Below are 22,278 nucleotides of genomic sequence, written 5' to 3' on the forward strand. Positions count from 1 at the left end.
CGTGACCCCACAGGGCCGGGGGCGCAGGCAGGGAGGTGAGAGGGGCGTGGTCCCATCAAGTCACGCCCTCTCCTGGCTCCACCCCTCCCCAGTGGGGTGGGCGGTGCCGCCCCGACTTCGGCGGCACAAGGGCGACCCCTGGCGGGGACGGCCGGCGCCGCGCCGGGGGGGGGTTGGTATCGCCCGGGGCGGGGGGGGGAAGCGGGTGTCCAGGACCCCCAGCATCCCCCCCCCGCCGTGTCCCTGGGGTGTCCCCTACCCCGTCCTCCCCCACTGCCGCCACCTCCAGGCTCCCGGTCACCGACCGATGGGGGCAGTATGTATGTCCCCGTCCCATCCCCGGTGTCGTGTCCGTGTCGTCGTCCCCCCCCCATTCCCGGTGTCCCGGCTCGGCCCCCCCCCCGCCGCTGTCCGGGCTGCAGCGCCGCCTCGCGCCCACCAGGTGGCGCCAGAGGCACAGCCGAGGAGGGGGCGGGGCCAAGATGCCCCACCCCGTTTCGGGGGGGAGGGGGGAGGCGGCACTCCTGGGTCCTCCTGAATTTGGGGGTCCCAGCCTGAGCCAGTACTGGGGGTGAACTGGGTCATACTGGAGGGGAGGTCCCCGGTCATTCTCCCCCCCAGACAAAGCAGCGGCTCCTGAAAAGTGACCGTTTATTGGAAGCAAATACGAGGGGGACACACACACACATGACAGGGGTGGGTGGGACGGGACGCAGGGACACCCTGGGGGGGGGTGGCCCCGGCTAAAAACACCAATCTTAGAAAAAACAGCAAAAACCCAGGGCTGACCCCCCCCCAAACCTGCCCCACCCCCTTGTCTGTGGGGGGGAGGGGGATGCAGGGTGGGGGGGGCACCCCCCACCCTTCAGACACCCCCAAAGAGGAGGGCAGCGGGGGGGGGGAGGAGAGGAAGCACTGCATCCATCCCCCCCACCCCCAAGGGCATGACTGTCCCCTCCCCTGTCCCCAGGGGGGCTGTGGGGAGGGGCAAGGTGATCCCTGGGGACATGGAGGGGGGGGGACGACAACACACGAGATGATGGGGGGGAGGGGGCTATGTACAGGGGCAGGGGGAGGTGTGGGGGGGCCGCCTTAGCTCCTGGGGGTCTCGCGCTCTTTGCTGTCCGTGTCCTCGGGGTAGGCGTGCCAGGTCAGCCGCTCCTCGTAGAAGGCGATGACGATTTGGGGACACTTGAGGTTCGCCTCTTTCGCCAGCACCAGGTCGGCCTCGTCTGTGTCCTTCCTGGGGGTGTGGGGACACCCAAAAAAAACCAAAGAAGGGGGTCGGGGAAGGTACAGAAGGTGGCAGTCACCCGCCCCCCATCCCGTCCCAGGGACACGCAGGGTGGCCTCACCACTTCATCAGGAACATGAGGTCCCCGCAGGAGTCAGTGGCACCGATGATCTTCTCGGGCTCCAGCCCCCGCTCAAAGCCCCGGGCAATGTCGTTGCTCTGCAGATTTGGGGGGAAAAAATAGGGTTTTTTTGGCGGGGGGGGGATGTGGTGGTGTGAGTATGCTTGGTGTGGTGGTGGGGAGGACAGAGCCCTGGTTTGTGCCAGTTGGGAGGTTACAGGGTTGGGGACATCCTCTCCGTACTGGCACCAGTGGGTGATGCTGGCCCTTCGGGGTGGCACTGGGCACCCATCCCCACCCCTGGGTGCCCGTCCCCACTGTGGTGACACTGAGCATCCGTCCCCATTGCGCTGACACTGGGTCCCTGTCCCCATGGCTGTGTGACTGTCCCCATCATGGAGACACCGGGTGCCTGTCCCCACCCCTGGGTGCCCGTCCCAATCACGGGGATGCTGGGTGCCTGTCCCCATCTTGGGGACAATGGGTGCCTGTCCCTATCCCTGGGTTCCTGTCCCCATCCCTGGGTGCCCGTTCCCATCATGGGGACATTGGGTGCCCATCCCCATCACAGAGACGTTGGGTTCCTGTCCCCATGGTGGGGATTCCAGGTACCCATGCCATCCGTGGGTGCCTGTCCAGATCATGGGGATGTGGGGTGACTGTCCCTATCCCTGGGTGCCTGTCCCCATGGCCAGGTGCCCATCCCCAACCCTGGGTGCCCATCCCCATCATGGGGATGTTGGGTACCTGTCCCCATGGTGGGGATGGCAGGTGCCTGGCCCCATCCCTGAATTCCTGTCCCCATCCCAGGGTGCCCATCCCCATCTCTGGGTGTCCGTCCCCATCTCTGGGTGCCCGTCCCCATCACGGGGATGTTGGGTTCCTGTCCCCATGGTAGGGATGGCACGTGCTTGTCTCCAGCTGGGTGCCTGTCCCCATGGCAGAAGAAATTCAATTAAGTGTGTTCTTCTCTGAATAGTTCCGCTCAGGCTAGGGGCTGAAGGAGCCGACTGATGCCCGAGGCAGCAGGAGCCGACCCAGTCTCAACTCGCTGATAAAACCAGTGCTGCAAACACAAAACTGGCCAAATCTGGCAGATGGGAGTGGGACGAGGAGATAAGGACCAAGGAAACAATTCCAAGAGAGTGAGGTCACTTCAGAAGGCGGCCAGCACAGCAACAGTGAAAACAAATAAGAAATCAAGAGACCGCTGTCCAGAATTAAGGGATTGGACTTGGGGATCAGGTGATGGAGTAATTGCGGGGGCACAGTCTAGGGTAGGCGTCCCTCTCCGGAGGCACCCAGCTCGAGCTGGCACCTGAGAACTAATCGAAGAGGAACTGGAAACCTTCTCTCGGACCTTGCATTAACCAGCAGGATCCCAGGGTCGGACTCTGTTACGGTGACCAGTGTGTGTAATCCGTTAACAATGGCTGGGTGGCCGTCCCCATAGTGGGGATGTTGGGTGCCTGTCCCCATCATTGGGTGCCCATCCCCATCACGGGGATGTTGGGTGCCTGTCCGCATCCCTGGGTGCTAGTACCCATCCCTGGGTTCCTGTCCCCATGGTGGGGATGCTGGGTGCCCGTCCCCATCGCAAAAACATTGGGTGCCTGTCCTCATTCCTGGGTACCTGTCCCTATGGTGGGGATGGCAGGGTCCTGTCCCCATCCCTGGGTGCCTGTCACCATCCCGGGGATGCTGGGTGCCCATCCCCATCATGCGGACACTGGGTGCCTGTCCCCATCCCTGGGTGCCCATCCCTGTGGTGGGGGTGGCAGGGTCCCGTCCCCATCCCTGGGTGCCCATCCCCATGGCAGGAGTCCCCCCCCTCACCTCCCTCTTCTTCTTGGCCTTGACGTCCTCCCCGCCGGTGGGCAGCCCTCCTTTCCTCTTGGCACTCTCCACCTTCTCGCGTGGTTTGTTCCCATCACCCTCCTTCATCTTCTTATACTTTCTCATAAACTCCGAGATCAACTCCGGGCAATCCAGGTTCTTCTCCGGCTCCCAAGTATTGTGTTCCCTGTCACCAAATGACCGTCACCATCATCGTCATCGTCACCGTCCCCCGTCCCCAGCAGTACTTACTCGGAGAAGCCTTTCCACTTGAGCAGGTACTCGGCCTGGCCCTTCACCACGCGTCGGTCCAGCACCTTTTCCACCACATACTCCTCCTCGTCTCCCGAGGACGAGCTGTCGGCTGGCCGCTTGCTCCTCTTGCCCATAGCGCAGCGCCCACGGATCCTGGGGGGGGGGACGACGATGGATGGACACGGGGACAGGGGGGGTTATCAGGGACCTCCCTGCCACCCATCGCCCCCCCCCCCCCAAATCCGTAAGAAGAGCTGGCGCCTCGGAATGCAATTTGGGTTAAACCCCCTAAAAACGGTAGGGATTTAGGCACAGGGAAGTGTAATTTGGGTTAAACTCCCTAAAAACCAGCAGGAATTTAGGCACAGGGAAATACTTTGGTAGAAAAGCCTGTTTTTCCACCAATTTATAACACGGCGATAAAAATCTCACCGCTTTTTTAAAAGCAAATTAAAAAGGGGTGAAGGGGGGGAAAAAAGAAGGGAAAGCCCTGTGCTCCCCCTGATCGTTTTAGGGCGAGTTTGCTGCTTAGAAGCAAAGCCCCAAAAGTTAAAACCCCAGGGGTTTTAAAAAACCCAGGTTTTAAGACACGCAGCCAAAATGTGGGTTTTTTTTTTTCCCAAGTCTTGGGTTTAACAGCTTTTTTTAAAATTCAGCCCTAACCCCCCCCCCCCCCGATGGAGCCAAGAAATCCCTCACTTGTCCCCGTGCCCTGGGTGGCATTTCCTGAGGGGGCCAGGCAGCGAAGGCCCAAACCAGTGTGATATACCGGCGGTGGGTGTGGGTGTAAAAAGGGAGGGTTTGGGTGTAAAAGGCATGGATTTGGGAGTAAAAGGAGCAGTTTTGGGGGTGTAAAAAGGGCTCGTTTTGGTGTAAAAGGGATGGGAAGGGAGGCCCGGCGCATCCCAACCCTAAAGCTGCGTGCGGGAGTCCTGGAGAAACAAAGGAAAAGCACCGTTTTGAGGCAAAAAGTGCTGTTTTGAGGCAAAAAGCGCCAGTTTCGAGGCAAAAAGCGCTGTTTTGAGGCAAAAAGCGCCGGTTTGGTCCGGACTGGCTTGTCCCAGCTTCTCCCGGCCCGAGCTGCGGGGTCCAGGCCGGTCCCGGGGGCGGCGCAGGCCCGGCCCGGTCCCGGTCCTCGGCGCTGCACAGGATGAGCGGGCCGCGGGGGCGGGGCGAACAGCGCGCCACCTTTCCCCATTGGCCGGCGGCTCCGCCACGTCCCGCCTCGCATTGGCCGAGCGCGCCGCCGCTCGGCACCGCCCCGCCCCGCCTCCCTCCCACCGCCGTTGGCCCAGCCGGCCGTCACTCCCCGCGCCGTCCCGCCCTCCCGCCGCCGCCATTGGCCGAACGGGCCACCGCTTCCCTGGCCACCACCATTGGCCGGCGAGCCTGCCCATCCCGCCACCGGGGCACGCCCCCGCCCTGCCCGCCCCCCCATTCATCCACCTCCCGCCCGCCGCTACCTGGGCGGGGAGCGGCTCCGGCGCGGGCCCGTCCGCCGCGGTCTGCCCGCTCCTCCGAGCCGCCGCCGCCGCTCCGCGCTCCACCCGCCAAAACCGCCCGCAGCGCGCAGGCGCCGCCGGCCGAGCTCCGCGCATGCGTCTGGCCGCCCCCCTCGCCCCCCCATCCATCCCCCCTCCCCGCGTTGCGCATGCGCTGAGCCAGGTCTACCTTAGCCACCGGCGGGCGGGCGGCCCCTCCCCGCCGCCGCCGCCGGGAATCGCCGCCGCGGCACCGCCGCGTCCTGCTGCCGCCGCTCCGCCGCGCCGCAGCTCGCCGACCTCCGCCGGGCCCGCCGCCGGGTAGTGCTGAGCGACGGTCACGCCCGCCAATGGGAACGGGAGCGCTGCGGCGCTGGCCAATGAGAGGGGGGGCGTGAGGCGGGACCGCCGGAAAGAAAGCCAATCGGAGGAGCGCCGGGGAGTCGCCGGGCCGGAGCGGGAAAAGCGGCGCAGGGCGGGGCCGCGGCCGCCTGGCCCAATCTGTGAGGCGCGGAGGCGGGAGGTCCCCGTCAGCGACCAATCAGGGGCGGCAGCGCGGGCGGAGCGGCTAGTCGCCGCCAATGAGGCCGCGTCGCTCTGTCCCACCGCCCAATGGAAGGCGGCGCGGGGGCGCGGCGCAGGCGGCACCGCCCAATGGGAGCGGCCGGGGGGCGGGCAGACGGCGGGGGCGGCGGAGTGAGGCGGCGGCGCTCGCGTCGCTCGGCCCCTTTCTGTGTCGGCGCCTCGCAGAGGGAGCATCGCGCGCTGAGCCGCCCGCCGACCAGCCCGCCCAGCTCCGCGCCGCCGCCATGGCCAAGTCCGAGGTAAGCTCCCCGACGACCCCCCCCCAGCCCTTCCCCGCCTCACCGCCGGCCTCCCCGGGCCCGCCGCGGCCTCCCCGCCCCCGCCGCCCCGCTCGCCGCCGCGCGGGCCGCGCCGTACTGCGCCTGCGCGCGTCGCCCGCCCGCCACCTTCTGCGCAGGCGCCGGCCGCCCGCTGCGCGCCGGGGGGCCCCCGCGGCGCATGCGCAGCCGCGCGCGCGCCCGCTCTCGCTCTCTCGCTCGCTCTTCCCCCCCCCCTCCTCCCCTCCCCGCCGCGGCTCCCCGCGCGCGGGGCCACGTGCGCGCCTTTGTGCTCGGGTGGGCGATGGCGGCCGCGGCGCTTCCGCGCATGCGCAGGGCGTAGGGCGGGCCGGGGCCGGGGCCGGGGCCGGGGCCGGGGGGGGGGGGGGCGGGATGGAGATGGAGTCCCGATGGAGATCTCGGTCACCTCATGGATGGGGGCTGAGGGGGGAAGGGGTCAGAGGCGTGGGTAGCCCCATAGATGAGGTCTGGGAGGGCCTAGGGGCCTGGGTGGTCCCTAACGTGTGGGGGGCGGGGGGCTCAGGGGTCTTTTAGGCTTTGGTTGACCGCAGAGATTAGGCCCAAGGGTCCCTTGGGGGGCTGGATAGCCCCACAGATAAGAGCTGGGAGGGTTTAGGGCTTCCTTGAGGCCTGGGTAAGCCCCATGGATTAAGGCTCGGGGGGGCCTCAGGGCCCTGTACTGATTCACAGATGGGCGTTGGGGCAGGGAGGGCTCAGGGTCCCTTTGGGGCCTGGATGGCCCCACAGATTGGTGTTGGGGGTCTCGGGTCTCTTGAGGGAAACAGGTAGCTTCACAGATTGGGGTTGGGGGCTCACAGGGCCTTCCCAGAGCTTGGTCGGCCCTGTAAATGAAGGCTGGGGTCTCCAGGGTCTCCCCGGGGCCTGTGCAGCCCCACAGGTTGGCACTGGGCGTCTCAAGGAGCCTGGGCAAGCTTGTAGATAGGGGTTGGGGGTGGCAGGGTCTCCCTAGGGCTGAGGACAGTGCTAGAGGGGGGCGGGGGGGGGCACAGGCAGGGGGGCTGGGTATGAAGGGCCCCCCTGGGGCTGGAGGAGTGCAAGGAGTCCCCACAGAGAGGGTTTGGGGGTAATGGGGCCCTTTTGGGGCTGAAGCTAGATATCATGGAGTGCATCAGTTCAGTGAGGGGGGGCGGGGGGAACAGGGCCTCCCTGGAGTTGTGGGGGTGCGAGGCAGTCCTGGGGTGGGGTGGGGCATTTTGGGATGACAGGGCCTCCCTGGAGCAGAGATAATGCAAGGGGATCCCATGCAGGAGTTTTGGGGGTGGCAGAGCCTCTCTATAGCTGGGGGGCAGGGGTGTCCAGCACCCCTCACCCTCGTGTCACTGCCTCCCCGCAGTCTCCGAAGGAGCCTGAGCAGCTCCGCAAGCTCTTCATTGGCGGCCTCAGCTTCGAAACCACAGACGAGAGCCTCCGCAGCCACTTTGAGCAATGGGGCACCCTGACCGACTGTGTGGTAAGACCCTCCAACCTCCTACTGTGGGTCCTGCCTCCTCCCTGGCCTTCCCTCTGGTGGGGGGGTGGGTGACAAGCGTCAGCCCTCGGTGACCCACAGTGACAGGGTTCAAGGTGTAACAGGGTGGATAATGAGACCAGCTGCGAAGGCAGGAGCAAGAGGTGGAGGAGCTGAAAGAAAGGAACCACGTCCCCAGGGAGGGGGGCTGCTGCTGTTTGGGGAGCTCCATGCCACGGCCTGATGTGTGTCTGTCCTTCCAGGTGATGAGGGACCCAAACACCAAACGTTCACGAGGCTTCGGCTTCGTCACATACTCCTCGGTGGAAGAGGTTGACGCCGCCATGAATGCCCGGCCACACAAAGTGGACGGCAGAGTTGTTGAACCAAAGAGGGCCGTATCGAGAGAGGTAAGGCCGAAGAGGTCAGGGAGGGGCTCAGACCCTGCTGGATGGGGATGGCAGAGCCCAGGGCCAGTTTGAGTGGAGATGGGGGGCTCCCCAGACCCCAAACCCATGCCACTGTGTTCCCGCAGGACTCCCAGCGGCCCGGAGCCCACCTCACAGTCAAAAAGATCTTTGTGGGCGGCATCAAGGAGGACACGGAGGAGCATCACTTGAGGGACTATTTTGGCCAATATGGCAAAATCGAAGTCATCGAGATCATGACGGACCGCGGCAGTGGCAAGAAGAGGGGCTTCGCCTTCGTCACCTTCGACGACCACGACTCCGTTGACAAGATAGTCAGTAAGTCTGGCACGTGCCGAAAGGGAGGGGGACACCCGGCTTTGTGTCCCCCTCCCCTAAATCTCCCTCCCTTCCCTCCCTGCAGTTCAGAAATACCACACTGTGAACGGGCACAACTGCGAGGTGAGGAAAGCCCTCTCGAAGCAGGAGATGGCCAGCGCCTCAGCCAGCCAGAGAGGTGAGCACACGGCTCGGCCCCCAGCTCCCCCCCTGCCCCGAGCTGCCGCTAGACCCCGCTGCCTGTGCTGTTCCTAAAGGCTGTCCCCCCCCTCCGCCCCCTCTCCTAGGCCGCAGCGGTTCCGGGAATTTTGGCGGCGGCCGCGGAGGCGGATTCGGCGGTAACGACAACTTCAGTCGCGGCGGCAACTTCGGCGGCCGTGGTAAGTGGTTCGGCGGGACCCGTCTGGCTGCCAGCCGCAAGGGACGCCGCCGGCTCGAGACGCAGCTCAAAACCTAGCCCAAACGCCACCGCCGCTCCGGCTGCCACCGCTCCGGCTCCCGGCCCCCCTCGGCCCAGCCAGAGCGCCGCTCCTCCTCCCTCCACGCCGGGATTTCGGCACCCCGAACTTTTCTCTCCGGCAGCTCTAAACCGCCCGGCCCCGCGTGGACGGATTGAACCACAACGGTTTGTTCTTTTCAGGTGGGTTTGGTGGCAGCCGCGGTGGCGGTTATGGCGGCGGCGGAGACGGCTATAATGGATTTGGCAATGACGGTAAGGCCAGAGCGGGATTTCTCCGACGGGCAGCGGCCAACGCGCCCAGCCGCTCGCCGAGGACGCCAGCCGGCCCCGTGGCCCGGCCCAGACAGCGGACGCAGCCCACCGCCCTGCCGAACCCGGAGCCCGGCCCCCACGCGCCCGCCGGGGCGGCCCTCGGAGCTCAGCGCCCTCCTTCCTCTCCCCCAGGTTACGGCGGCAGCGGCCCCGGCTATTCCGGCGGCAACCGGGGCTACGGCGGCAGCAGCACCTATGACGGCTATAATAACGGCGGGGGGGGCTTCGGCGGCGGCAGCGGAGGACGGCGTCCCGCCCGGGGACCCGCGCTTGCCGTGCGGAATGGCCTTTCCGAAGCGGGCACAGGTGAGACCCCTCCAGCCCCCTAAATCCCCTCTTGGCCGTGGGGTGCCTCCGGCCTCTCAGTTAACCCCTCCTCCACACCTCGAGTCCCCGTTAAACCCCACTCTGACAGTGGGGTGCCTCCAGACTCCCAATTAAACACCCTCCCCGTGCCCCTGGGTGCCTCCGGGCTCCTCATTAAACCACCCCAAGCCATGGGGTGCCTCTGGGCTCTCTTAAATCCTCCTCTTGGCTGTGGGGGGTCTCCTGGCTCTCCATTAGACACCCCCCAGCCATGGGGAACCCCCAGGCTCCCCCTTAAATCACCCCAAGGCAATGGGGTGCCTCCAGGCCCCCAGTTAAACTCCCCTCTAGTTGTGGGGTGCTTCTGGACTCCCCATTAACCCCCCCTCCAAATTCTTCTGGTGCCTCCAGGCTCCCCCTTAACCCCGCCTTGCCTCTGGGCTCCCAGTTAAACACTCCTGGCCACCGGGTGCCTCCAGGCTCCCCAGTAACCCTCCCACAAGCACCCAAGTGCTTCCAGGCTCCCTGTTAAAACACCCTGCTGGCCTCTGGGCTCCCCATTAAGCCCTCACCCCAGCCACAGGGTACCTCTAGGCTCCCCATTGAACCCCCCTGAGTGCCTTTCCCTTCCCCACACTGACCCTGTTTCCCTCTTTTTTTCTCCCCCCCTCCCCAGGCAGCAACTTTGGCGGCGGGGGGAACTACAACGACTTCGGCAGTTACAACAACCAGTCGTCCAATTTCGGCCCCATGAAGGGGGGCAACTTCGGGGGCAGGAGCTCGGGGCCGTACGGTGGCGGTGAGTCCCTGGCGGGGCGGGGGGGGATTTGGATGCAGCCCCCAAATCTGCTGCTCCCCCCAACCCTAGAGCGTTTCTCTAACCTCTCCCCCTCCTCCTCTTGCAGGCGGCTACGGCAGCTCGAGCGGCGGCGGCAGCTACGGCGGCGGCAGGAGGTTTTAACACCCAGGTGAGCCCATCCGCCGCAAAGCAAGCGAGCTATTCCAACAGCAGTTTATGAAATTAAAAGATAAATTAAAGAAAATAAAACCAAATTTAAAAAAAGAAAAAGAAAAAGAAGCTGCCAAACGCCCCCTCAAAGCGGCGGCTGGACCGGGGCCGGTTAGATTAACTTTATTCCATATTATTCAACAGGAAACAAAGCTTAGCGGGAGAGGCGAGCCAGAGAAGGGACAGGGAAGCTGCAGGTTACACCAGTTGTGAACTCGGCCCACTCACAGCTGTGGCGGGGGGTGGCTGCTCCATGAAGACGTGTGTTAGACAGAAGTCTCCTTTGCGAAACAGGACTGTGTTTGTGACTAATTGTACAACAGGTTATTTTAGTTTTCTGTGCCGTGGAAGCATTCCGACGAGGCCTCCCGGAAGCCTCGGTTTTATTTGCGCGCCCGTGCTGTCGATCGCTAACTGTAACACAACATGACGCTGAATAAATGTGTCTTTTTTTTTTTAATTATTATTTTTATTTTTTTATATATATTTACATTTCTGACCTCTACACCACTCTGGTGTTGGCCGCTGCGGGGCGCAGCCTGGTCCCCCTCCAACTCCGACCCAGGGCAGACTAGCTCAGGCTCTTTCCCCCCCACCGTCCCTGCACACGCACCCCCAGCCCCATTTTGCCCTTCATGGGCCCCGTACACACCCACCCCCCCACTCCATTTCAGACTTGGCCGCCCCCCCTTTATCCCTGGGGTGTCCCCTTGGCGCTGGCCTCTCCCCCCCCACCCCCCCCAAGTTCTCCCCCCTCGCAGCACCGCAGAGCACAGGGCAGGGATGCTGTAGGTAAGAGCAGCTTCTGTGTGTGTGTGTCCCCACCCCACGTCCCCGTTTCCCCACCCCAGGACCCCCGCCGGGTCACTAACGCCTGCCTTCCCTTTTGTAGGAGCTGCTGGCAAAAGGGGGAGAGGAGCCCGCGGGCCACAGGCGGAGGTGAGCGGCAGGGGTGGGGGGACAACGGGGTGGGGGGGGTGCAGGGTGACACGTGTGAAACCCCCGGGGCTGGGGCCACCCCTACTCCCCCCTTCATGGCTCTCCCCTTCCTTGCAGCACCCGTGGGAGCCTGTTAGCACCTGGGAGGTGTCACTGCCGCGGGAGCTGCGGGTCGGGGGCCTTGTAAATAAAAAAAAGGGTATTTTTGTAAACGTGTCCCGTCTGTGGGGACTGGGGGGGGTGGGGGGGGGCAGGGATGGAGGGGACAGGGATGGAGACAAGGATGGAACAGCCATGGAGGGCTGGGGACAGAGAGGAGGGGGGAGATGGGGCTGGGGGACAAGATGGCAGTGGGACAGGACAGGGATGGGGAAGTGATGGAGGGGACAGGGATGGGGCTGGGGACAGAGGGGACAAGGATGGGGACAGAGGGGGGATAAGATGAGGACAGGGGGACAGGGATGGGGCTGGGGACAAAGGGAACAGGATGGGCTAGGGACACTGGGCATGGAGGGTTTGGGGAGGGGGTGGCCCTAGGGAGTCGACAGGGATAGAGGGGACAGGGATGAGGATGGAGGGGACAGGATGGGGACAGAGAAGGTGGGTTGAGGTTGCCTGGGCTGGGGGGACCTCAGGGCTGGGGGACACGGTTCTTGGGGACCCCAGGGCTGGGTCACCACAGGGAGAGCGAGGGCCACGGGGTGACAGGGACAGGAGATGACAGGCAGGCGTGGGGCTGACATGGGTATGTGGTGCCCCGGGGCGGCATGGAGTAACAGGGATGTGTCACTGGGGTTGAGGGAGGTGGTGTGGGGACAACTCCTCGCCCTGGGGGGACGGAGAAGGATGGGGGAGGTAGCAGGAATGCGTCACCCCAGGGCGATGGGGCAGGGAGGTGACGGGTGATGTGGGGTGACAGAGACAATACAGGCGCTGGCCCCATCTGAGATGGTTTATTGTTTACTTACAGGGGTGGCAGTGACGGGGTGTCCCCAGCGTGTCACCCGCAGCCAGGGGAGGGCTGGGGGACACTGGGGACACTGTGTGGAGCTGGGAGAAGGGGCACCCCGGGGTACAGGACCCATTGCAGGCACCTGGGTGCACCCTTGGGCTCTGGGGGCACCCGAGGGTGCCCTTGGGCTCTGTGGGGTACAGGATGGCACCATAGGCACCCAAGGGACCCCTTGCTCCCTAGAGGATGCAGGGGTCATCCAAGGGTGTCCTTGGGCTCTGTAGGGTGTGGGGGTCACGCAGGGGTGCTGTGGGGTGCAGAATGGCACCCACGGGTACCCTTGGGCTCCATGGGGTTCAGGGGTCACCCAAGGGTGCTGTGAGGCTGTGGGGGGTGTGAGATGGCACCCAAGGGTGCCCTTGGGCTCCATGGGGTGCAGGGGACACCTGGGGGTGCTGTGGGGCTCCGTGGGGTGCAGGATAGCACCCAAGGGCCCCTTTGCTCCCCATGGGGCACAGGAGTCACCCAAGGGTACCGTGAGGCTCTGTGGGGTGCAGGGGCCACCCAAGCATGCTGTTGGGCTCTGTGGGGTGCAGGGGTCACCCAGGGGTGCCGTGGGGCTTCGTGGGGTGCAGGTTGGCACCCAAGGGTGCCCTTGGTCTCTGTGGGGTGCAGGATGGCACCCCGAGCACCCAAGGGACCTCCCCGCCTTGCTCCCTAGGGGCTGCAAGACACCCCCAGGCCCCTGCCCCTCCGGTCACTCCCCCCCACCCAGGGTCTCCAGGCTGAGCCCCCCATCGGGCGCCAGGCGCAGGCCGAAGCGCTCGGGGGGCAGCGGGTTGCCGGCCCCGTCCCTCAGGGCCCCCAGCACCTGAGCCGAAACGCGGGCCAAGTCTCGGCGCAGGGCACCCAGCGCCCGTTCCGCCTGCCCCCGCGCCCGTAGCAGCCGTTCCCGTTCCCGTCCCAACCTCCCCAATTCCGCCTGGAGCCGAGCGATGGCTTCTAATTTCCTCCGGCGACATTTTTGCGCCGCCACTTTGTTCTTGCCTCGACGACGGATATCCCGCGCCAACGCCAACTCCGGTCCCGACAGTCGCGCTCGTCCCAACAGCGCGTTGAAGTCCTCCACCGGCAGGTTGACGATGGCTTCGGGACCGATCGGTAACGCCGACGCCAGCGCCCGGCGGGCGTCCCGGCTGCTGCCGCCGCTGCCAGCTCCCCGGGGAGCGGCTGGGTGGGCGAGCGGCTCCGGTGGAAAGGGTGTTGGTAGGGGGGGATTAGGGAAAGGGGAAGGGAAAGGGGGAATAAAGGGGGCTGGGGGGAGGGAGGTTGGAGGGGTGGGTTGGAGGGGGGTATAGGGAGGAGGAGGAGGAGGGGGGGGTGGTGGAGGAAGGGGGCAAAAGGAGGGGTCAAAGGTGGGGTCTGCCACCATGTCCAGGCCCTGTAGGGAGAAGATAGGGGGTGACTTGTGGGGAGGGGGGTATAATGGGGGGGGGCAATGGGGGTGCTAGAGGGAGGGGGGGAGGGCAATGGGGTGTCTCCCAGCAAGGGGGGGGGCAATAGGAGGGGGTCCAAGGGAGGGGGGGGGGCAACGAGGTGTTTCCCAGGGAGGGAGGGGGCAATGGGAGGGGGTCCAGAGGAAGCGGGGGGCAATGGGGGGCGTCTCCCAGGGGGTGCAAGGGGGTGGGCGCAGTGGGAGGGGGGGTCCCCGGGTGCGGGGGGAGCAGGCGCGGCGGCCGGCAGGGGGCGGTAGGACCCTGCAGCGCGCGTGTGCGCGGGGGGCGTGGCCCGGCGGGAGGGGGCGTGGCGCACCTGGAGCTCGCTGAGGGAGAGGATCTCCTGCCACGTGAGCTCCACCTCGGCGGGGCCCGGCGGGGGCGGGGCCAGGGGCGGGCCTAGAGGCGGAGCCAGGGGCGGGCCCCGCCCCCCCACCTCCCCGAGAGCCGCCAGCGACTGCCAGGGACAAAGCGCCACGTTGGCTCTGATTGGCTGCGGGCCGCCTCTGGCCCCGCCCCTTTACCTTCCCCCCTCCCCCCCCCCGCGCCAGGGCTCCCCCCGCGTCCTAAAGCCCTCCATCCCTCCCCCTGCCCCGATACCCCCGGGGTCCCCTAAAACACCCCCAGACCCCCTCAGGACACCCCAAGACCCCTCCAACCTCCCCCCACCAACAAGCCCACCTCCCCCCTCGGCCCCCCCTCGCTCACCTCGGGGTCCCCCATGCTGGAGCCACGGAGCCGCCTTCTCCTGCCGCCCCAGATAAGGGGTTATCTCCTGTCCCCGGGGGTGGGGGGGGGGCACCCACTGACACCCCCCCCGTCCCCCCACCCCCGTGTCCCGCGTGAACACCACCCCCCCCCCCCCCGCAGGACGCCTGGGTCCCTTCCAGCCCCCACTTCTGCTTTTGGGGTGCGCTGGGGGACAGGGCGGGGACGTGGGGTGTCCCCCCGCAGTGTGTGTGTGTGTGTGTTGGGTGGGGGTGTGCCCCCACCCACGGGTGACACCCCCCCCCCCCCCGGTACCACCCACCTTGCGCCACCCCATTGCCCAACGCCGGGACGTTGCACAAGGACCAACCGATGTGTCCTGCCCAACACCGGCCTGGCTGTCACCCCCCCCCGTGTCACCCCCCCCCCCCCCGTGTCACACCCCCCCCCCGTGTCATCCTCCCCGTGACCCCCCCGTGACCACTGTCCCAGCAGTAACAGCCACTGGGGCACCCTACAATAACACAGCACCAGGCCCCTGTGGTGATTTGGGGGGAAGGGGGTGAGGGTGACACCCCCCCCCCCCCCCCCCCCCGTGTCCCGTCCCCCCCCCAGCTGCAGCCGTTGGGGCTGTTTCCGCCCCGGGGCTGAGCCGGGGCCCCCACGCTGGTACAACACCCCCCCCGAGTGACTGGCACCCTGCCTGCGCCCACACACGCACCTGGGCACACGCGGGCACCGAGACCCCCGTCCTCGGGCACACGCGTGCACCGGCACAAAAACAACACGCCAATACGTGGCACACGTGTGTTCTGCTGTCCTGGCACACGCGGGCACCGGTACCCCGATACCCGGGAACATGCGGGCACCGATACCCGGATCCTCGGGCACAAGTGTGCACCGATACCCAGGCACACATGTGCACCGATACCCTGATCCTTGGGCACACACGTGCACCGATACTCGGGCACACGTGTGCACCGATACCCAGACACACTTGTGCAATGATACCCTGGTCCTCAGGCACACATGTGCACCGATACCCGGATCCTCGGGCACAAGTTTGCACCGATACCCGGGCACACGTGTGCACTGATACCCTGGTCCTCAGGCACACGCATGCACCAATACTCGGGCACAAGTGTGCACCGATACCTGGGCACACGTGTGCACCGATACCCTGGTCCTTAGGCACACATGTGCACCGATACACGGATCCTTGGGCACAAGTGTGCACCGATACCCGGGCACACATGTGCACCGATACCCTGGTCCTTGGGCACACGCGGGCACCGATACTCGGGCACAAGTGTGCACCGATACCCAGACACACTTGTGCAACAATACGCTGGTCCTCAGGTACACACGTGCACCAATACCCGGATCCTCGGGCACAAGTGTGCACCGATACCTGGGCACAAGTGTGCACCGATACCCAGACACACTTGTGCAACGATACCCTGGTCCGCAGGCACATGCGGGCACTGATACCCTGGTCCTCAGGCACACATGTGCACCGATACCCAGATCCTTGGGCACAAGTGTGCACCGATACCCGGGCACACGTGTGCACCAATACCCTGGTCCTCGGGCACCCACGTGCAGCAACACCCTGATCCTCAGGCACAAGTGTGCACCGATACCTGGGCACACGCGTGCACCGATACCTAGGCACACATGTGCAACAATACCCTTATCCCAGGGCACACGCGGGCACCGATACTCTGATCCTCGGGCACCGGCGTGCACCAGCGCAAGCACAAGCACATTACGACACGGGCAGATGCGTGCACCCTCCCTGAACACACGTGTGCACCGATACCCTGATCCTCGGGCACGCGCAGGCGCAAGCACCGACACACCAACGCCTGGGTGGCTCCGGGCACCCTGGCACACGCGTCCTCCGTCCTTGAACACACTTGTGCAATGACCCTGGGTGCAGGCGTGCACTAATATCCCTCAGTGCACACGCGGGCACCGATACCCTGATCCTCGGGCACACGCGTGCACCAGCACAAGCACAAACACATTTACCCACAGGCACACGCGTGCTCGTCTGCCCCGGCACACGCGTGCACCCTCCCTAAACATGCTTGTACACCGATCCCTCACACACACGTGCACCGATACCCCAATCCTTGGGCACATGCGTGCACCCATACCCCGATCCTGGGGCACACACGGGCACCCATACCCTGATCCTCAGGCACACGCGTGCACCAGTGTGCAAGCACAAACACATTACGACACAGGCACACGCGTGCACCGATCCCTGACACACGAGTGTGCCGATACCCGCGTCCCCGGGCACACGCGTGCCCAGGCACAAGCGCCGACACGCCAACGCCCGGGCACACGCGTGTCCCCGTCCCCGACACACGCCTCCTCCCCACACCGCCCCCCCCCGTTGCACACGCGTGTGCTCCCCGGTGCCGGGACCCACCTGGTGCCTCGTGCTCAGGGTAGGGCCATGCCCGGTGGGGACACGGGGACGTGGGGGACACGGGACGGGCCCCCCAGTGCCAGCCCCCAGGGCGGCCCCGTGCCCGCTGCCACTGGGTGCCTGCCCTGGGGACACCCTGGGGACAACGGAGGGTGGGGGGGGGGACAGGAACCCAGGGCGGGGTGCGAGGGGGGGGGGGGGGGAAGTTTGTGGGGAGAAGGACAGGGGACATGGGGGCGGGATGGGGGGACAGAGGCTGGGGGAGAGGGGAACGGAGGATGTGGGGACACGAAAGGGGGAGATGGGGACACAGGGGAAAGGGGGGGGCGTGGGGACAAAAATAGGGGGTGTGGGGACAAAATTAGGGGGTGTGGGGACAAAATCAGGGGGCATGGGGATGGGGACACTGGTGGGTCAAAGGGACAGGGGGATGTGGGGACATCAATGGGGGTCATGGGGACACAAGTGGGGGGCACAGGGACAGGGGAAGGGTGGCCAGGGGACACTGGGGGGGTCCCAGGGACCAGGGGCACGGGGGGCAGTGTCGGGGACACTCCTGCGTCCCCCCTTGTCCCCCCCATCCTCCCCCCCCGCCGGGTGGCAGGAAGCCACCGGCGGTTGCCCAACCCCGGGGCCCCCGCGGGGGGACACGGGGGACACGTAGGAACCCCCCCACCCCCAAAAACCCGTTATCAGTAGGGCCCAGGCCATCCGCCCCACCAACCCGCGGGGGGGACCCAGGCATCCGGGTGTCCCGTGGCCCCCCCCCCCGCCGGTGCCACTGCTACTGCCGGTGTCACCCCCCCCCCCCCCCACCGGGGAAGCGGGGGGGCCTCGCGGGGGTCCCTACCCCTGCTGGTGTCCCCCAGGGTCCCCCCATCTCCCCCTTGTGTGTCCCCCCCCCACTCCCCCCATGTCCCCGTGTCCGTGTCCCCCCACATCCCCCCGTATGCCCCATGTCCCCCCCGTGTCCCCCTGTGTCCCCCATGTCCCCCCCGTGTCCCCCATGTCCCCCCACGTCCCTCATGTCCCCTCGTGTCCCCCAAAGTTCCCCCACGTCCCCCATGTTCCCCCCGTGTCCCCCCACGTCCCCCCCCGCCCCCCCATCCCCCCAGTTCCCCCCATTCCCTCCCCACGCCCCCCCCATGTCCCCTCCCGACCCCTGACCCGACCCTAGAGAAGCCAAAGGTCACAGGTAACCCCGCCCATCGGGGGGTCGTGACCCGCTTAGGGGTGTGGCTAAGCACGGCTGGGGGGGGAAAACGCTTCCGGTCATGTGGTTGGCGAGCCAGCCAACCACAGAGTGAAACCGGCAGAGAGGTTACGTCAGCGCTTCCCTGGTCACCATGGGAACTGCGCCGCCCCCTCGGCTTCCGGGAGTGCAGCGCGGCGGTGACGGACGGAAGGCGTGTCCAATCAGCAACATCCGCGGGAACGGCGGGAAAGGCCAGCCCGCCCTCCGCTCCCAGACGCGCAGCGATTGGTTGTATGGGGCTCGAGTTCGCCCAGTCAACCCGGTGGGGCGGTGGCTGGCGGCGTGATTGACAGCCGAGCAGCCAATCAGCGGCGGTCGCTCTTCCGGCTCCACGTCGGCAGCGGCGAGCGCAAAATGGAGGCGCTGATCCTGGTAGGGGGCGGCTGGGGCCGAGGGGGGGGGCGATGGTGGGGGGAAAGGGGAGCGAATGGGGGGCTAGAGGGTGAGTGGGGGGCAGTGAGGCGGTAAATGAGGGTCGCTGGTTGGGGTACGTGGGGGGCGATGGGGAGGGCAGTGGAGTAAGTAGGGGGGGTAAGTGGGGGGGTAAATGGGACAAATGGGGGTGTAAATGGGGTAAATGGGGGGGTAAATGGGGCGGTGAGTTGGGGGGATAGTGAGGGGGTAAGTGGGGGGTGCTGGTGGGGTAAGTGGGGGGCCAGTGGGGGTAAATGCGGGGCAGTATGGGGGGGTAAAAGCCAGGGTGGCACTGGGGGTAAATGGGGGGGGGTAATAGGGGTAAATGGGGGTCAATGAGGGGGGGTAAATGCCGGGGTGGCAACGGGGGTAACTGGGGGGCTTCTCCCTGCCCGTGGGGGTGGCAGTGGCACCCCCCCCCCCCCTCCCCGCCCCGTGGTGGCCTTGTCCTGCCTGTCGGGGTGACAATTCCCAGGGTGGGGGGGTGACCGTCCCCACCAGCGGTGCCCACAGGGTCCCCGCCGGGGCCGGGGGTGGCCGTGGGTGGTGGCCGTCGGTAGTGGCCATCGGTGGTGGCCATCGGTGGCCTGGCAGCGCCCGGGGCGAGGTTCTGTCCTACACTCCGGCTGTGGCTACGGGCAGTCAGTGCATCACAGAACTTGGTCCCGGGAGCTTGGGAGCACCCGGATCGACGGGGACGGGGACAGGGATGGGGACAGGGACACCCCCCCCCCCCCTCCCCGGCCTGACCCTGCAGCGGCCACCGCCCGGGACCCCCTCACCAGGATGGGGGTGCTGGACACAGGCTCCTTCCCGGTGTCCTCGGTGCCACCATGGCGGTTTTTGGGTGACGGAGGGGTGGTGCGGTGCCACAGGGTGTCCCCCCTGGCCTGGGCTGGGGGTGGCCCTGTCCCCGGGAACGGGGTGGCAGCGGGGTGATGGTGGTCGTGTCCCCGCAGGAGCCGTCGCTCTACACCGTCAAAGCTGTCATCATCCTAGACAACGATGGCGACCGGCTCTTTGCCAAGGTGAGGGGCACGAGGGGTGACAGTGACACGCAGGGTGCAGGGATGGGGACAGGGATGAGGACACCGCCCCAGGAAGACGTGGGGACAGGGGGGGGAACAGGTGTTGGGATGCTTGGTGGCATCGGGAGGGCTGGGACGTGATACAGGGCAGGGACACGGAGACCATGGGGAGCACGTTGGGGTGGCATGTGGCACGGACAAGGGGACATTTGGTGGCACAGGGCAGGGACAGGGGCGTGGGGACAGGGTTGAGTGGCCCGGAACAGGGTGACGGGGGCTCCTTGGGGCAGGGCGGGGTGTCCCGGGTCCCCATGTGCCACTGTCCCCACAGTACTACGATGACACGTACCCCAGCGTCAAGGAGCAGAAAGCCTTCGAGAAGAACATCTTCAACAAGACCCACCGCACCGACAGTGAGTGTTTCAGGGACGGGGATGTGTGTGTCCCCTGGGGGGGGGGCTGCCACCCCTGTGGGGGTGTGCGGGCTGGCCACGGGGGTGACGCCAGGCTGTGCCCACAGGCGAGATCGCGCTGCTCGAGGGGCTGACCGTCGTCTACAAGAGCAGCATCGACCTTTACTTCTACGTCATCGGCAGCTCCCACGAGAACGAGGTGGCTGGAGACACCCAGGGGTGGTGGTGGGGGACACAGCCAGGGGTGCCAGGGCAGGGGAGGACACCCAAGGGTGGTGGGTTGGGGACACCAGGGTGGCAGGCTGGGGACGTGGAGGGATAACAGGACAAGGAGGGGGGTACCTTGCTGTACCAGGGCAGGGGACACAGAGGGGATGTGCAGAAAGGTCCCAGGACAGGGAGGGGACACAGAAGGTGCCACCAAGCCGGGGGGGGGGGGGGGTCCACCTCGGGGTGCCCCCATCTGGCAGTGCCACCGCGTGACCCCGTTGTCCCCCAGCTGATGCTCACGGCCGTCCTCAACTGCCTCTTCGACTCGCTCAGCCAGATGCTGCGGTACGATGGGTCCTGGGGGGGCACAGAGGCTCCTGGGGGGCACCCGTTGTCCTAGGGGGGTGGTATCTGGGGTCCTGGGGGGCCCCGTGGGTCCTGGGGGCACCTGTGAGTCCTCGGGGGGTGGCACACAGGCTCCTGGGGTGCACCCATTGTCCTAGGGGGGTGGCACATGGGGTCCTGGGGGGGTGGCACACAGGCTTCTGGGGGGCACCTGTGAGTCCTGGGGGGCACCCGTATTCCTGGGGGGTGGCATCTCATGGTTCCAGGGGACCCCAATGAGCTCTGGCACAGGTTGGGGGGGCCCAGCAGGCACCTGGGGGGCCATGGGTGCCTGGAGGGGGGGGGGGGTCCTGTTGCTGGTGGGGGCCTGTGGGTGCTGAGCGGGCTGCACCCTCCCCCCCCCCCCCCAGGAAGAACGTGGAGAAGCGGGCGCTGCTGGAGAACATGGAGGGGCTCTTCCTGGCTGTGGACGAGATCGTGGACGGCGGGTGGGTGTCTTGTGTCCCCCCCACTACGGGGTCTGTCGTTCCCCCTGGGTGCCCGGGGGCCCTGCGGGGGGTGGTGGGGGGTGCTGGATGCTGACGGGTCTCTCTTTCCCCCTCCCAGCGTCGTCCTGGAGAGCGACCCCCAGCAAGTGGTACATCGCGTGGCTGTGCGGGTATGGGGGTGTCGTGGGGGGGGGGGCACAGGGAAGCTGGAGGGGGCGTGAGGAAGGGAGAGGATGATGGAGGGGCGATGGGTGCCCCCCCCCGCCCACACCACGCACCCACCTCCCTCTGTGTTTGCAGGGCGAGGACGTGCCCCTCACGGAGCAGACGGTCTCGCAGGTAAGGCCCGACCCCCCCCCTCCCTGGGACCCCCCCGGGGTTGGCAATGCCCCCCTCCCACTTCTGAGCCCACCAACCAGGGCAGCTGCCCACACCCGTGGGTGTTGCCAAGTGTCACCTGGGTGTCCCTGGCTGCCCCCAGTGTCCCCGTATCGCTCCCCATGCCCCCCCCCAGTGTCACCTGGGTGCCCCTGGCCCCCCCAACACCCCAGTGGCCTCCCCCCGCCCCCCTGGGACAGCTCCCCACATCTCCCATCCCTACCTTGGTGCCCATGGAGCCCCTGGGTGCCCTCGGGCCCCCCAGCACCCATGGGTGCCCTGTGCCTCATGCTGCCCCCCCCCCCCCCCCCCCCCCCCACTTCTACAGGTGCTGCAGTCGGCAAAGGAGCAGATCAAGTGGTCGCTGCTACGCTAGCGTGGCCCCCATCTTGACACCCCAACATGCCAGCCCCCCCCCCCCGAAATCCCGTGTGCTGCCTCATCTCTCCCTGCGCCGGCTCCGGTCTGTGCCGGGGGGGACCCCGGTGTCTGGGTGGGGGGGGCGTGGGGGGGTCTGGTGCCCCCCCTTCAGTAAAGGGGGGGGCCCCTTGCTTGCCTGGGGGGGGACACACACAGGGATACACACGTGGGGGGGACACGCAGAGGGGATGGGGGGGGCAGGTGTGTAAGGGACACGTGTGGATGGGGAGGGGGGAGATGTGGGGACACACCTGGGGGACATGGACCCCCCCTGGGAGCCCCCCACAACCACCCTGGGCCCCCCCCCCCCCACAGATACGAAACCACAGGTTCAAACCTCATCGTTTATTGGGGCAAAGCCGGGGAGAGGGGGGGACGGACCATGGAGAGAGGCAGATGCAGGGGAGGGGAACAGGGCTCTGCGTCCCCCCCCCAAATCCCACCCCCCCCACCTGCTATTGCTTTGCTTAAATCACAGTATTGACTTGAGAGAGGGGGGGAACTAAGAAAATGGGGGGCCAGTGCCAAGTGGAGATGGGGGGCAATAAGGGGGGTGTGTGTGCAGTGGGGGGGGGGGGGGGCAGTGCAAGGTTTGGGGGGGGGGGGGGCCACAGTGCCAGTTGTGGGGCAGTAAGGATGCAGGGGAGTAGTGCCAAGTGGGGGGGGGGGGCTGTAGTGATAAGGGGGGGCACAGTGAT

The 22,278-nt window shown here is 66.4% G+C and overlaps 4 protein-coding genes across 13 annotated transcripts; 2 read left to right on the forward strand and 2 right to left on the reverse strand.

Moving 5' to 3' along the window:
* Positions 1-641: 641 nt before the first annotated feature.
* On the reverse strand, positions 642-16,780 carry CBX5 (chromobox 5). Of its 3 annotated transcripts, none has more exons than XM_049796719.1 (5): positions 16,630-16,780; positions 3,444-3,599; positions 3,192-3,378; positions 1,356-1,453; positions 642-1,243 (listed from the first exon to the last, which is right to left on the reverse strand). In XM_049796719.1, the coding sequence occupies exons 2-5, from the start codon at positions 3,578-3,580 to the stop codon at positions 1,093-1,095; spliced, it is 573 nt and encodes a 190-aa protein (XP_049652676.1). In that variant the 5' UTR covers positions 3,581-3,599; positions 16,630-16,780; the 3' UTR covers positions 642-1,092. The 3 variants fall into 3 exon arrangements, with proteins under 3 accessions (XP_049652676.1, XP_049652674.1, XP_049652675.1); XM_049796717.1 differs by lacking the exon at positions 16,630-16,780 and adding an exon at positions 5,118-5,321; XM_049796718.1 differs by lacking the exon at positions 16,630-16,780 and adding an exon at positions 4,910-5,019.
* HNRNPA1 (heterogeneous nuclear ribonucleoprotein A1) lies at positions 5,605-11,236 on the forward strand. 8 transcript variants are annotated; one of them, XR_007505242.1, is made up of 11 exons: positions 5,605-5,751; positions 7,145-7,261; positions 7,522-7,668; positions 7,794-8,004; positions 8,090-8,182; positions 8,262-8,384; positions 8,645-9,082; positions 9,759-9,881; positions 9,988-10,050; positions 10,984-11,030; positions 11,148-11,236. XR_007505242.1 is itself a non-coding variant. In XM_049796712.1 (11 exons), exons 1-10 carry the CDS (start codon positions 5,737-5,739, stop codon positions 10,041-10,043), a joined length of 1,131 nt encoding a protein of 376 aa, XP_049652669.1. In that variant the 5' UTR covers positions 5,605-5,736; the 3' UTR covers positions 10,044-10,050; positions 10,236-10,549. The 8 variants fall into 8 exon arrangements, 7 of the variants coding, with proteins under 7 accessions (XP_049652669.1, XP_049652670.1, XP_049652666.1 ...); XM_049796712.1 differs by lacking the exons at positions 10,984-11,030; positions 11,148-11,236 and adding an exon at positions 10,236-10,549 and having other exon boundaries at positions 8,645-8,716; positions 8,909-9,082; XM_049796713.1 differs by lacking the exons at positions 10,984-11,030; positions 11,148-11,236 and adding an exon at positions 10,236-10,549 and having other exon boundaries at positions 8,292-8,384; positions 8,645-8,716; positions 8,909-9,082.
* NFE2 (nuclear factor, erythroid 2) lies at positions 11,969-14,289 on the reverse strand. The gene is made up of 3 exons (XM_049796720.1): positions 14,187-14,289; positions 13,795-13,935; positions 11,969-13,423 (listed from the first exon to the last, which is right to left on the reverse strand). Exons 1-3 carry the CDS (start codon positions 14,199-14,201, stop codon positions 12,740-12,742), a joined length of 840 nt encoding a protein of 279 aa, XP_049652677.1. The 5' UTR covers positions 14,202-14,289; the 3' UTR covers positions 11,969-12,739.
* A 1,102-nt stretch (positions 16,781-17,882) lies between the features above and the next one.
* On the forward strand, positions 17,883-21,579 carry COPZ1 (COPI coat complex subunit zeta 1). Its single transcript, XM_049796721.1, has 9 exons — positions 17,883-18,256; positions 19,258-19,326; positions 19,658-19,739; positions 19,847-19,938; positions 20,239-20,294; positions 20,705-20,782; positions 20,901-20,952; positions 21,083-21,121; positions 21,489-21,579. Exons 1-9 carry the CDS (start codon positions 18,239-18,241, stop codon positions 21,534-21,536), a joined length of 534 nt encoding a protein of 177 aa, XP_049652678.1. The 5' UTR covers positions 17,883-18,238; the 3' UTR covers positions 21,537-21,579.
* The last annotated feature ends 699 nt before the right edge of the window (positions 21,580-22,278 follow it).

Source organism: Accipiter gentilis, unplaced genomic scaffold, assembly GCF_929443795.1.
Source record: "Accipiter gentilis unplaced genomic scaffold, bAccGen1.1, whole genome shotgun sequence".
NCBI lineage: Eukaryota > Metazoa > Chordata > Aves > Accipitriformes > Accipitridae > Astur > Astur gentilis.